This window comes from Oryzias latipes, chromosome 23 (genome assembly GCF_053564925.1).
Source record: "Oryzias latipes strain Hd-rR chromosome 23, Olatipes_Hd-rR_3.1".
Lineage (NCBI taxonomy): Eukaryota > Metazoa > Chordata > Actinopteri > Beloniformes > Adrianichthyidae > Oryzias > Oryzias latipes.
The window spans coordinates 21,410,714-21,424,824 of record NC_136259.1 but is presented as its reverse complement, the minus strand read 5'-3'; the positions used below and the strand labels follow the sequence as shown (position 1 = coordinate 21,424,824).

The following is a 14,111-nucleotide window of genomic DNA, read 5'->3' as shown; positions in this document are numbered from 1 at the left end:
TCGACCGAGGACGACGAGAGTGGCGATGAGCGAGACCGCTTGCGGGAAAGCTTTGGCAACCTCAGGCTCGGGGCAACGGATCGTGTGAAAGTCCAGCACCGCCATGCCGCTCGCCCCGTCAGCCCGAGTCTGGCTAACTGGGACCTCGACCCATCCGAAAGACGCTGGCCTGGCTTCCCCCCTCCAGTCCGTCGAGACCTGAAACCCGTGGAGCGCCTCTTCGCCAGGGGAATCCGTTCGATCTATTGTGGTGACGAGGAAGTCACGGATTCGAAAGGTCCATCGGAGTACGACAGCGAAGAGGATGGATACGCGTGGGGCTGCCGAGATAACAAGTCCTGAGCGTCGCAGCAAGCACCCGTACAAGCGCAAGGCAACGGGGCTGAATTTAGAAATTTAGAGTGTGTGTAATAATTTTTTTTTAAATTTTATTTCATTTTCTACCCATTTTCATCGGAACCACTTTACACCTCAGAGCTCCGGTCTATGTTCCGTGGAGATGAACGAGGTCGGACGAGCCTTTCCCGTCTAATTGAGCCCATAAGCAGCATAAGAGCGAAGAGACGAAGCCTCGGTCTTGTCTACTTGTCTGTTTCTGGAGCGTACACTCACACGAAAGCAGTCTGATACAACAAGCCCATCCGCCACTGCAGCAATGTCAACCACTCCAGAACAAGACTTGTACTCCTCGGATGTGACGCGCACCAGGGCATCGTCCTTCACGGTCACAACGGACACTGAATCGTTCACCACGGCCCGCAGTCCCGAAGGAGACGGTGTTGTTCCCGTATTCTCGCCCAGAGAGATGGCCCGCTCGGAGCATGACGGCGATTCGGGCCTTGAGGAGACCGAGGCCGAACCGGACAGCGTCCTTTACCTCCAGCTCTCGTCGAACCCTGGGATCGCAGAGCCGCGGATCGATTTCGAGCCCCCGTCCGATTCATCGGGAAGCGAGATCTACAGCTCCTCCGATGACGATGAGGAAGACAGCAGCATAGAAAATTATGATCGCTACGACCCAGCACTCCGGTGGCACCACCCAGACGTTGTAGACCACATGCGAGGACTGGGCCTGGCCATCGACGAAGAAGGATACTGGTTCGATCCGGGTTCCTTCCCCCTCTTCTCTGAGCCTAAAGGCGTCGTGTTTGAAGACGACGATTGAAGTTCTGCTTGCTGTGTGTGTGTCTGTTCACATTTTCGCTACCATCTTTATCTTATGAGACTCAATAAAGGTTCTGCTATCTGATAACCAGTGTGCTTGGGTTTGTCGAGAGCTCCCGACGCTCGTGCAGTGAAAGGTTTAGGGGGAGCATGGGTTCGAAACCCTAACGCCGGGAGTTTGAAATGGGGGACATAAAATGAAATAAAGAAACGTGACCACCGGCAACAGCAAGCGTTTGAGCCTTTTCCCTTTTCATTTTATTGAGGTGAAACAAAACAAAACACAGCTGCATTTCACGTACAATGAACCTCTCCGCATATTCTCACGGAGCTCTCTCCCCCGTGAATCTCGTCTCTTGTGTGGCAAAGGAGCAGAAACGCGGAGAGCACGTCGTCCCTGGTGTATTCGCCCGCCTTGGACTTTTTGCCTCCGGTGACCACGGTCCCCCCGCCGCCCTTGGCTGACTCCTTGATCGAGACGGCAGCCATTTCCTCCCTCAGTTTGCCCAAGAGCCGCTTCCCGTGCTCTGCGTGCAACCTGTCGGCCAACCTGCTGTCGGGTAGGGAGATGGTGTCTCGGATCTCCAGAGCTCGAGCGGTCGCGTCCGTGGCCAAATTGATACCGCTCCTCGACCTCCTGTACATGTGCACGGCCATGGAGGAGCCGGTTCTCGTGCTGGAGCCGGCGCCCCGAGAGACGCCCAGGGTGGCTTCCACGGCTCTGCCCTTCCCCACAGCCTCGGCCAGCACGGCCCAGCCGAGGGACATGACGCACTCACAGTAGCCCAGATCGTCCCTCTCTATGGCGGACACGGTGCTGAGCACCATGGCCAGTTTGGTCTTGGCACTGACGTGTTTCCCCAGCATGTACCTGGAGTTGACCTGGGACCACTTGCTGTAAAAGAGCACCCTGAAGCCAGCGCGTGCCAGAGCGTGTTCGAGCAGCTCCTTCAGGTCGGCCAGCGCATTCACGTAGGTGTTTTGCTCAAACACCACAACCACCGGCACCTCTTTCCAGTGCGCTGAGGGCAAAAGGACTTTGAGCAGCCTGACGTGAGCGCTCAATAGGGCCGCGTACACCCTGGTGACTTGATCTAGGTCACGTATCTCCAGCTCGTCCAGTGACATGATCTGCAAAGAGACGGGGGAGAAAGCGGGTTTAGGTACTTTGTGGCGAGAAACGAATTGCACATAGGAAACCGCTGGGCGCTCAACACGATCACATTCAGCTTCTTAATCATCATCATCATCATCATCATCATCATTATCATCATCATCATCACTTGTTGCAATATCACCCTTCGAGTAAGACTAAGGTTACGCTTTGTCAACATGTCTTTCTGCCCCGCGTGCCGCAGGGCTCGAAGACAACTCTTGAGCCTGATGAGCATGCCGTGGGAGCTGCTACTCTCCCGGTACGAGTTCATGGTAGCCCTCGCTTCGTTCCGCCGCAACATGGACCTGTTCGTCGAGATGGACATCGGGCAACTGAGGACGGCGTACAGTCAGGTGGTGTCGTTCTCGCCCGCGAGGATACTGGTGACAGACTCGCTCGTCTCTCATTACGTGCTGAGTTCGAGGAACGAGCACTCGGGACGAGAAGCTCTGGCTTCGGCCCCGCGCGTCCCCGTGGAGCTTTCGGAGGCAGTGACCCTTGCCCTCGGAAACAGCGTGCCGAGACGTTTTGTGCACGATTGCATGAGCCAGCATGAGTGGCGTGGGCACGAGGAGATGGTTCTCTCTGCCTTCGCCTCTGCAGAGTCTGTGCGCGGCGGGCCCCTAAAGTACCTGGCCCTGGTAAAGGCCAGCTCCCGGAACGTGGCCTCTCTGCACACGGTGGTGGCGCTCGCCATTACGGGCTGGCTGATGGAGCTGTCGGGGCATAGCGTGGGGAGTTGCGAGTGCGGGGTCTGGGAACAGGCCCTGGAGCTCATCTCGTGCTCCGTGCCAGACGCGGAGACCTCCCTCAGCGTGCAGGACGAGAACCGCGTGAGCGCGTACATCTGCACCCTGATGGACGTGAAGCCCGGGCCCCAGGAGCGAGCTCTTCCCAGGCCGGCTCCCGATTACGGGTACGTTTTTAGAGATCTTCTGGTGTCCGGTTTAGGGGGGACAGAGGAGGAAGGCGCCGATCGTGGGCGGGAGACCTACCACTAGCTTGCCTCCAGCGATCTCCACGGCGCAACACACTCCGGCGCAGGACCTGGAACCTCCCCCGAAGGTTGGGTCCAGACACAAGTAAGCCTTGGTCACAATCGATCGGGCCACGTCTTCCAGGGCCCAACAGTTGTTGGACAGGAACCTGTTGATGACGGAAGCCTCGAACGGGACTGTGGTGTCGGTCTTGATGTCCTCGGACGAAGTGCTGCTGCTGCCTGTGACCTCGCTCTCGAAACCCTTGGGTGAGACCATGTTCATGAGCTCCTTGAGCTGCCCGTCCACCGAAATGTGTTGCGGGCAGTAGACGCCGAGGCAGCAGCAGGTGAGCCCCGGATCCCTTTCGTGGTATGCGCATTTGAAACTCTGAGACACCACGTGGTAAGCGGGGCCTCCCCGGTCGTCGCGGATGTCCGCGACCTTGTTCAGCCAAGGCGTGTTGTTGACGTGGCTGGTGATGTGAACCTGTTTCCGTCCTCTGAACGCGATGTTGGGCAGGACGGCCAGAAGCACCTTGGAATTCACGAAGCCTACTTCGTCCACCAGGATGAGGTCGGCGCTCTGTCCCCTGCTCGCCTGTGAAGAGAGGCAATAAAAATTGATAAGGAACAAAGAAAAGGGAAAGGAGAAGAACACAGAGAAAGGAAATACGAAGGGAGAGGAGGAGAATCGAGAGACGCTAAGGGAAATACGAAGGGAGAGGAGGAGAATCGAGAGACGCTAAGGGAAGCGCCGATGGACCGCTGGCCTTCAGAATTAATAGACGATCCGCAGTGGGTGAGCCACTGCGTGGAGGAGGAATGCGCTTTTGACGACCGATACATCCCGGGCTGTTACGTATGCTCAGCGCACCTCAGCAAGCACTCGTGCTCGGGATTCGACTGCGCCCTCGTGCGGGCTATGGCCGCCCGAGTTTCTTACGCCTCGGCGTCGGGGGAATTTTCCTGCCCCGTGGTGGGGCTAGCCGCATTTCGCAGGGAGGACCCTGACTTCAGGGGGCCCTGGTACTATGGAACGGAGGCGACGGTGGGCTACGGAGCATTGGAAGTTGACCCGCGGACGGGCGGACCTCGCGGAGGTCCGTGGGTCGAAGACCAGTGCGGCGTATCGGCGCGGGTGCTGAAATCCTGCCTGCCGGCCATGATTGCACTTTTCTCCACCATCCTCACGCGGGAATTTGCAGACGAGTACCGGACCGTTGAGCGCGGAGAGGGTCAAGTCCCGTCGCAGCGCTGCCGATGGACCTCTCGAGTGTTCAGGCTCGCGGGCTGTATCGAGTTCCGGACCGTCGGCGAGCGGGTCCGAGCGGACCTAGGAGATCTGGGAACCGTGAGGGACGCCGCTCTCAAAAGCGCAGCCGCCGTGTCCACCCTTTTCTGCTCACCCGAAGCTAGGATCAAGCGCTTCGTGAAGAAAATGGTGAACAAACAAAGCGACAAGCACTCGAGGAGAGACGGCTTTTACACTCTGGTGATCATGGCCTCTCTTTGCTTCTTCCCTTACTTAAAACTCGCCGTGCTGAGCGAAATGTTCGACAACAGGACCCTGGTGCTCATGTTTTTCGACAAGACCCTCGCCAGGCACAACCAGTGGTCCATGCTCTCTACCAACGTCCACCTGCACGTGAAACGGCCTCAGTTTCAGAGAGCGCTCGCCGACGCCGACCCGGGTAGACTCCTGCCACTGGTCGTGAGGGCCGCCTTGGACGACTACGTTTCTCTATCGGGTCAGAGCAGCGAGCTGAAATGCCTCCCGGCCACAGTAAGGGCCGCGAGCCAGTCCGAGCCTCGCTCGGAGAAAATGGAAACGCGCTCCGATGCCGCTCCCGAGGCAAAAGGGGGATGCCCTCTCCGGCGGGCTTTTACGAGGTCCACAGAGGCAGGGTCGAGGAGAAGAGAATCCGCGTGAGCGACGAGTCGCCCTCGTCGCAGCGATCCAGACAAATCCGCGTGGGATGACGACATGCTACCTTTCGTCCGATGTCTTCGCATCTCACGCTGAACATTGTACCTCGTGGCTGTTGTTTCTCTGCTGTGTTGTACCTACGCTACCTTCAATAAAATCTCCAACGAAAATGTGTCTGATGTGTTGGTTTGCATGCCTTGCCATCTTTTCTACCCCTTCATCCCCCCTTAAGAAAAGAACGGAAAAAAAAACAAAACAGCGCTTGTTCAAATTCAGGTTTGGTGTATCGGCTTTATTTTCCCAACCATGTCACCCCAATGATACAAAAAAACGATGAAACGAAAGACAACGAAACAAAAAACAAAACAAAACAACAAACATAGAACCAGCAACTCGCACACGTTCCACAGCAGCACAAAGACACAGGAGGGCCTTAGACATCCCCATATCTCTTCTCTTTCAGTTTCCTCCCTTTCTTTCGCTTGGAGCACAGAGGTCTCTTCCATTCCACCCCTTTGCGCCTCGCGCGTTTCGCCTCTCTCGTCTCCACGTGGCCGGACGCGTCCTGCTCCCGTAGGGCCGCGCTCTCCAGAGGCAGCTCTAAGAATCGCAGAGCACGATCCGATTTGAGCTTCTGCAGCGCCTCCCTCTTCCACTGGAGGTTGACCAGGGCGGTCAACGGCGCGTGTCCGAATCGCACCAAAGCGTCGTACGAGCTTTCTGGGTTGGCCCTCGCCAGCCTATCGGCGAAAAATCTCACAAACGCGATCTCGCATCGCAAGCAGTTCCGCGATGCGCTCGAAGGGCAAGTGGGCTGAGGCCACGGGTTGGGCCGAGTCCGATCCTCTTTGTCCTCTCGCAGACAGCCTGAATCCAACGTGGTCGTCATCAAACACGTAGATCCCGTCCCGAGACAGTTCCTCGGGCGAGTCTCCCATGAGCACGTATCCATGAGGAAGCTTGCGCAGTGTGCAGTACGATGTGATGTGAGCGAACAGCCAGACCAGAGAAGCGATCTTTCTGTTATAGGGCGTGGGTCTTGTCGTGTGTTTTAGCTGTCTGTCCACTCCCTCGCTCAAAGTCGCTCCGATCAGCGGAACCTTCGCTACCCGAGACACGCTCCTCACCAGGCTCCACGAGGTCTCCACCGACAGCCCCGACGCCACCAGGTGCTTGAACAGAACGATCCTCTCGGCCGTCCCGTTGTACCTGTCCGTGTATCTGCGGACAGGGTCCAGCGAGGCCATGCACACGTATGAGAGCAGTTTGTCATTGGTACCCGTTGAGGCAACGGAGGCCAAAGACAGCTTGAGCTGCTCCACCTCGAGGCCCGCTCGCGTGCGATAGTCCTCCCTCGCCGGGTCGGGGCAACGCGTCGCCAGGAGCCTGGCCCTTTCTCGGCTCCTGTTCAGCGAACCGTAAAAGCGGTGCAGCCAGCGCACGGGATGGGTGCTCAGGTACCTCGGGGCTTCCAGCTCCTCCAGCGTGCGCACGTACGATCGGAGCTGATGAACCACTTCTTTCCCTAGGGCTATCTGTTTGTCCATCTCGTCCCGCCGCTTGATCGACTCCAGCTGCTCGAGGAACCTCACGGACCTCGGGCCACCACCCGTACCTTCCGCGGGCCGCTCCGTCCCGGGAAACGCGCCTCCGCTCGGCCTGGCCCCGGCCACCTCCCCGAAGCCTTCGCTGTTGCCCAAGTCCAGCGCGGCCGACGCGGCAGAGTCCGGGTCGACGGGGGGCTCCGCGCCCTCGTGCCTCAGCGTGAAGTGGCAGCAGGAAAACATTCTCCTGGTTTCTTCCCAAGTGTCCAGGGTAATGTCGGTTTCGAAATAGCACTCAGGGCACTCCTTGGTGTCTGCGACCAGTCTCGGAATCATTGGGTAGCGCAGCACCAACGCGAAAAAGTCCCTGAGAGAGTCCAGCGCGAGCAACGACTCTTCGGTCGAGATTGTGCCGAACTCCCTGCTCAGCCTCGCGTACACCTCCAGGGCTTCGGAGAACGTGAGGGGTTGGCCCGGCCGCCTGGCGATGGCTTCTCCTTCTTCTATGCCTCGCACCGCGAGCCAAAGGGTGAACTCGTTCACTCGCTCTCCGCCCGGGTCCGCTGGGGTCGAGGCGGCCGTGCGGGGCTCGGAGAAAGTCCTCGCGAATTCTAGCAGCGTTGCGTCCGCGTGGCCCAGCAGGCGCGCCGCACAGGCTCTGTCGTACAGCTCGGCCACGGACCTCCGAGCCGTCACGGCTCTCGCTTCATCTCTGGAGCCATCAGGGCTTCCAGGGCGCCCGGAACCAGCGCGTTCGCGACGAGCCGGTGACCTTGCCACTCGGCCAGACAAACCATGAGTCCTATCCATCGCGGGTCCCCCGAACACGACGGGTGCTTCACGTCTGACCTGAGCCCCGCCTGAGGCCAGAGGGTTGTTAGTTGAGCGAACGTGGCCGCTCCGCTCTCTGAGAGGAACCGCCTGGGTTCGCCGTAGACGGGTCGCGCCCCGTAGCTCGACGAGGATGGCGATGCGGCCAACTCGCGGTCCAATCTCTCGGGCAGTTCTTCGAACTCGTAGGCCCCTGCCTTCGTCACGATCACGCAACGGGAGAGCTCTCGGGCGCGCTTCAGCATCTCCCCTCTGCCTCCGCGCACCACCAGCGTGACACCGAACCGTCCCGGGGGCGCGTCCGTCGATAGCACGTCGCCCAGCGCCAGAGCGCAAAGGGCCAGGTCCAAGATCTTATCCCCCGCCGGGTCTGCCGATCCGTGCTCAAACACTGGCCTGAGGCCGCAGCCGAACGTCAAAACGGTGTGAACGTGATACGTCAGGGGTGAAAACGAACAGGGTCTGTAATAGCGTACGAGCTTGCCTCTTTCCGTCAGATCGAAATGCCTTTTCCAGGCCGGGTTGGGAGCGGGTGCGAAAAAAACGTGGCCCTCCACGGCAGGGACGTCTGGAACCAATTCGATTTCCAGTCGAGAGTTCAACGTGAGGATACTCGAAAGGCCTCTCTCTCGAAAGTCGCACTTTACTCTCAGGGGCGCGGGCGTTGGTACCGCAGGGTCTCCTTCTTCTCCTTCATCCACAGCTACCCCTTCTAGATCTTGGTCTTCTTCTTCTTCTTCTTCATCCTCCTCCTCTTCTACCCGTTCGTCTTCATCGTTTTCAGCTCTCTCGGTCTGCACCTGTGCATTTCCCGCCTCTGCATTGAGCGTCAGGGAGGCAGCTCGGCGCCTCATCTCGACGAGCGACGCCTTTGTGTCCACCGAATGCCAAAACCTGTCTCGCTTGAGCACGAGTCGACCGTCTGGGCTCCTCTGCCATCTCGGAGGGCTCGAACGTAGACGGGGAAGCCATTCGCAAGGTCCTCGAGCTGGCGCTTCAAGCGGCGCTTCGGTTCCCGACTCCCACCTGAACTTCAGCTCGGCCACCTTTGAGCAAAACGATCCTGGCTGTCTCTTTGACCACGGCGAGGGGTCCTTCCAGGTCTCGGGGCCTCGTATCCCCCCAGGCACTCCGTTCATTTCGCAGAAGGCCATGAGCGAATCTTTGTTGCGCATTCGCAGAGTCTCCTGCTGCTCCTCCGATGGTTCGGCGTCCTCGGGTGCGCTGACGAGCACGTGCAGGCCGGGATCGCCCCGTATCGCTGCGGCCCTTAGGGTCCTGGGATCGGAATGCAGCACCAAGTTGCCAGAGTGTCTCACCGGTATGACCCCTTTGGACCTTTCGACCAGAAGCGCGATAGCATCGTCCTCCCGCGGGCCGTCCGGACGTGACACCAGGTACCCCGTCCTTCTGCTCCTCAGCACGTCCAAGTCCCTCGGCAGCGCGTGGGTCCAGCGACAGGCGAAAGTCTGCGAGTCTGCCTCCGGGGTGTACACAGTTACGGCGCGACTCCTGAAGGGGCCCGTGGCTCCCGCGAACCAAGCCACCGCGCGCTGCAGGTAACCGTACAGACCGCGTCTCGAGCATCTGATCTCCAGCTCTGCGTGAGTGTTCCCCGAGAGCATGGCTCTCGCGAGCGAGTCGGCGAACTCTCCGGCCGAGCTCACCTCGGCCCGAAAGCTCCAGCTCTCGAGCTCCTCTTCGCCGTCGGCCTCCGGCTCGCGGCCGTCGTCCTCGGGAACCGGCTTCGCGTACCACCTTCCGGGCTCCGCTATTTCGATCAGGCTGGAGATGGGCATGCGAGATTCGCGCTGAAACCGACTGGTGCCTCTATTCGTGACGACGCAGAGGCCTCTGGTCCACCTTCTTTCCGAGGGGCACGTCAAAACGCGCGATCGCAGCACGTCGAACCCTCTCCACTCTCTTGGGTTCAGGGCCCTGGCGTGCCCGTCTGCCATCTCCACACGCCCGAGGCCCTCGCCGGGGCGGCCGTGGTGCGTGAACTCCTCCGGCGGAGCCCCGCAGAGCCATCTGACGATCTCGACCCCTGCGCCCTCCGGGCCCGCGGACCTGGAGCTCCGGGACACCGGGTAGTCTCGCTCCCAGTCGCTCGGGCGCGAGGTCTCGGCCGGGACTTTGGCAAAAGTCCACAGAGCGTCCTTCAGTCTTTCCCAGGAGCTCTCGCTCGTGGCGTAGCCCTCCAACGGATCCCTGCGCCCCCGACGCATGAACATCTTGTCGATGGCGGACGCTTTGTCCAGGCACTTGATGCGTGCCCTGGCCTCGAGCGGCTCGGGAGCAGGCCACGCGGGGTCTTCGTTCGTCAGCGCGTCGGTCCGGAACAGCGAACAGTTCTCCGCGACCACGGCCACGGACTCCAGCCTCTGAACCAATGGGCCTTTGCCCCTCAGGTAGAACAGGGGAGACTCAGAAGCGAACGCCACCGTGTGCCCGTCTATCACGGACATGCCGGGGCGTCTGGCGGACGCCGTCGACTCGGGTCTCGAGGCCCCTTCACTCGCCAGCCTAAGAAAGCTCCAGTCCCCCAGGCTCGTCGAAACTCTGCCCGGGAAGGTCTCGACCCTCTCGAACACCAGCGCGGGTCCCAGCGTCTCAGAGTACGCCCTCAGGAGGAGGTCTTCCTCATCCCCCCGAGGCAGCAGCTCGCTCCCGGGGCAGAGCTCGGAAGCGCTCAGGGGTCTGGGCTCGCAGCACCTGGCCAGGAGCGGAGCCAGCCTGTGGTCCCGGGAGCAGAGGAAGGCTCCGATTGTGTTGACCCTGAGGCTGCGCGAGTGGCGGACCTCTGCGTCCGTTCCCCTGGTCCAGGCAGACGCACCCCTGTGCCTGCTCAGCGTGAACAGCTTGCAGGCCGGGTGGCAGGTCAGTCTGCAGCTCTCGGCCAGGTGGCCCAGGAGAGCGTGCGCCGGGGGCAGAAGGCCCCGTCCGTGCAGGACGAACTCGTAGTCGAGCATCACGTCACCCCGGCTCATCTCTGGCACGCAAGGGTGCACGGCTCTGTAGAAGCGAGTCAGGCAGGCGCTCACGTCAAAGTCCTTCTCTGCCCCCCTCGTCGCCAGGACTCTCGCGCAGTGGCCCAGCATCACAGCCTCATCCAGGCAGGCTTCGTACGCAGAGCCGCACTCTCCGGGGCACCTGTCGGCCCTGTCCAGCGCGAAGCGCTTAGGGCGCGCGTTTGCCGCCAGGTTCAGGTTGTATTCACGCAGGGGATGGGAGAGGGCGTCCTCCGAGACGCTCCCGCTCGACTCCTTCTCGGCCCTCGCCACCTCGACCGTGGGGAAGAACTCTCCGTCCCCGATGGCGCTGTGGCACTGTCGGTCCGCCGCCGGCGACCTGAGCCACGAACGCGTGTGTGGGGGCTCTCCTCCACACGGGCCTCGAGCGAAAGGCTCGTCTACGGCCAGCTCCAGCTCGCAACGCCCTGCCGTCCGGCGGGAAGATCTGAAAATGCGCGACAGCCTGCGCTCCTCGTAACCCCTGGCCTGATCGCTGCGCACGGCCCGTTCCAGGCTGGACGCGGCGTCTGCTGTGACCGGGAAGCGCTCCAGTTCGTGGCCGGAGCGGCTCCAGATACGTTCCCTCCCTGTCTCCGGGGCGTAATTCAGCTGAAAGTAGCAGTCGGGCGGCGGGATAGTCGAGGAGGCGGCGATTTCGCGCAAGTCCTCGGTGAGCCCCGTGCAACGGGCGCCACCTGATGCGCGGGAGCCCGGGCGCACGCCCTGCGTGTCGGGAATCTTCAGGAGGGCCCTGTGACGGCCGCGTCTCGAGTGAAACACCCCGCAGACCCTCAGTATGTTCAAGTCGGCGGGCCCCAGCGTGCGTATGCCTATCGTGACCCACTTGAAACGAGAGCTCGGCCCGAGCCCCCTCCCGAAAAGGACGATGTGGCCCGTGGTCCTCTCGCAGATCGACGGAGAATCCACGCGGGCCGGCGGATCTGCCTCTTTGATGCCCCTGGCGTCCGAGAGCGGCGCCCTGCTCGGGGTGCCCCGCAGCAGAGCCAGGTCCCCCTCCAAATCCTCGTGCATCGGGCGCTCGGGCGACTCGGACGGCCCAAGACTCGCTAGGCGAGGACAGGTGCCAGGTACGTGCTCTGACACGATCTGCCTGAGCTTCGACAGAATGGAGCAGTCGCTCGCCTCGAAGCGAATGCTGCTTTCCCTGGAACCTCGTTCGAAGCCCGCGTTTTCCATGCGTAGGTAAGAAAGGACCAGTGCCCGCGCCTCTGTCCACTCCAAGGGCCCCGAGAACCATAGGCTCGTCGGTACGTCTGGGCCCGCCAGCCTCGCGAAGACTTCCAGCGCGTACAGCACTGCCGCGCAGCTCGCGCCGTCGAGCTGAGGAGGAGCGATCACGTCCATGCCCCCGGGGATCAGACACACGGCCCGATCGAAGAGGTACGCCTCTGACCTGAAGCCCTGCGGCATGACACCGCTGTACCGAGGGGTCCTGTAGACACGCAACGTGGGCGTCCTGCTTGCAGAAGGTGATCTAGAGTTCCCTCGGACGACCTTCGGCGAGGATATCAGCAGGCGGGGCGCCCCTGGCGCGCCTGTCTCGATCTCCAGCACAGAGTGCCCGCTGGGAAACCATTCGGTGAGCCGTCCGCTCGGGCCTTCCGCAGCTGTCCTCGTCCTAAATCTGCTCTCGCTTTTGCTTTCGGCCTCCCGGGTTTCCCGTGCTGTCGTCTTCCCGCCTCTGCTCACACCTGCAGTGTCCTGGCGGCCCGTGCCCCTTCTGGCGTTCGGACTCGACTTGGGCACGATCACCAGAGCATCCCTGAGAAGGTGCCTCAGCACGGCGACGTGGTCGTTCTCGGCGAGCACCGAGAACGCCAGTGGCGTGGAGATCACCTCCCTCAGAGCCGCAAGGCCGGAGAATGCGCCGTGGCGACTTTCCGCCGTTCCGTCCAGTTCCCGTAGAAATCCCTGCCTCCCGCTGGCGCCGGGGCCTAGCGCGGGCCCCGGGAACCAAGGATCTTTAGGCTCCAGTTCCCTCAGGTCGAACGCGCGGTCGCCTTCTCCGGGTAGCACGCACCGCAGGGCGAACCGCGTCCCCAGCCCGCAGTCGCCCAAGGCAAGGGCGCAGAGCGTGCGGACAACCTCCTCGCGGCAGTCGGGCGAGAAGACGAGGCAAACGCGAGCCTTCCAAGAAGACACCACCTGGTAGAGCGACAGGCCATCTGAAGCGTAGATGATACCCGGGACGACCTCGGCTCCGCTCACGTCCCTCTCCTCGACCTCGTAGCCCACGCTCGTTTCTGGCCACCAGTGGGAAGAGCCGCCCGATTCGATCTCTGAGCGCTTCGAGATCACCAAAGCGGGCTCGGCCCCACCGCCTGCGAGCGCCCTGAAGGCCACGTCCGAGAACACAGACAGGGTCTCCCTGAACACGGCGAATGCGCTGTCTGCGGGCCGCAGCCTCCTGGGAGGACGGGGCTCCGCGAATCGCTGGATGCTCAGCAGTCTTCCATCCTCGTCGGCGGTGATCAGCGCACCGTCACCCAGCCGCGTCGCATAAAGCGTCGACGAGGAGCTCAGGGGGCTCTGGCGCAGGCGCCGCCGACGTTCCTGCTCGTATGCGTGGCGGCACCTCAAACGGTAGCCTTCGAGCCACTGCGGATGAAGGCGGGCTCGCAGGTTTCGACCCCGTGTCCCGAACAGGTAGGCCAGCTCGTCGTCCGAGAGTTCCGCTTTGCCGGCGCAGAGGCACGCGTAGATGTAGCAGATGTACTTATCACACATGCGGACGATTGGCCCCGAACGGCCCCCTCCCAAACGTTTCGGAGGCAAACGGGCTTCGAGGGAGCTGCTCCCGAAGGCTTCTACCCCATGGACATGACCGCGACTTTCTGCTCCGCGTGGAGCCGGGCCGCCGGACATGCCAGCGGATCGCAGCAGGCAACGCTGGTCCAGGCTGTGGAGTCTGCGTTTCGGAGGTATGAGGAAAGGGCTCGGAGGGAGAGCGTGGAACGCAGGGAGCGTGAAACGAGCGGAGGGGAGCGCGGCGAGCGCAGAGCCGGAAGGTTCCCACAAGACGACGTAGAAATGTACACAGAAGGCGAGTCGCTCGATCTGGACTCTCCATCCGAGAGGTCCTTAGTGAACCTGAGGCGCAGCGAAAGCGAAGAGAGCATGTCTGTGCACTCTCAAGGCAGCGAAGGCGAACCTGAGGGCGAACCCGCGGACAAACGCGAGTACAGCATTTCCTGGGTACCCGTGAGACGGGAAAGACGCCGGCGCGAAGACTCTCTGAGCGACGGAGGCCTCGGTCCGGGAGATCCACCACAAGGGCCTGCCCGGTGCCTCAAGTGCGAAGCCTACGACGCCCACTGCAAGTCCGCTGCCGAGAGCTACAGACGGACCTTGGGCTGCTACACGAAAACGGTGTCCGAGCTCATGTTGGGCTTTAGAACCGTGCTGGAGAGGTATCCCGAGCTGAGGGTCGACACGGGCGACGAACGCCTGCACTTCATGGTTCAAGCTGCTCTGG

At 61.4% G+C, this 14,111-nt stretch overlaps 1 protein-coding gene across 1 annotated transcript in view; it reads right to left on the bottom strand.

Annotated features, from left to right (window-relative positions):
- Positions 1-1,395: 1,395 nt before the first annotated feature.
- The window catches only part of LOC144989535 (uncharacterized), a 32,846-nt gene continuing 20,130 nt past the window's right edge, over positions 1,396-14,111 (bottom strand). The window contains exons 3-4 of the mRNA XM_078942155.1: positions 3,316-3,897; positions 1,396-2,295 (exon numbers count right to left, since the gene is read on the bottom strand). Of these exons, the coding sequence (XP_078798281.1) occupies positions 1,459-2,295; positions 3,316-3,897 (1,419 nt within the window). The 3' untranslated portion in view covers positions 1,396-1,458. The remainder of the gene's footprint in view (positions 2,296-3,315; positions 3,898-14,111) is intronic.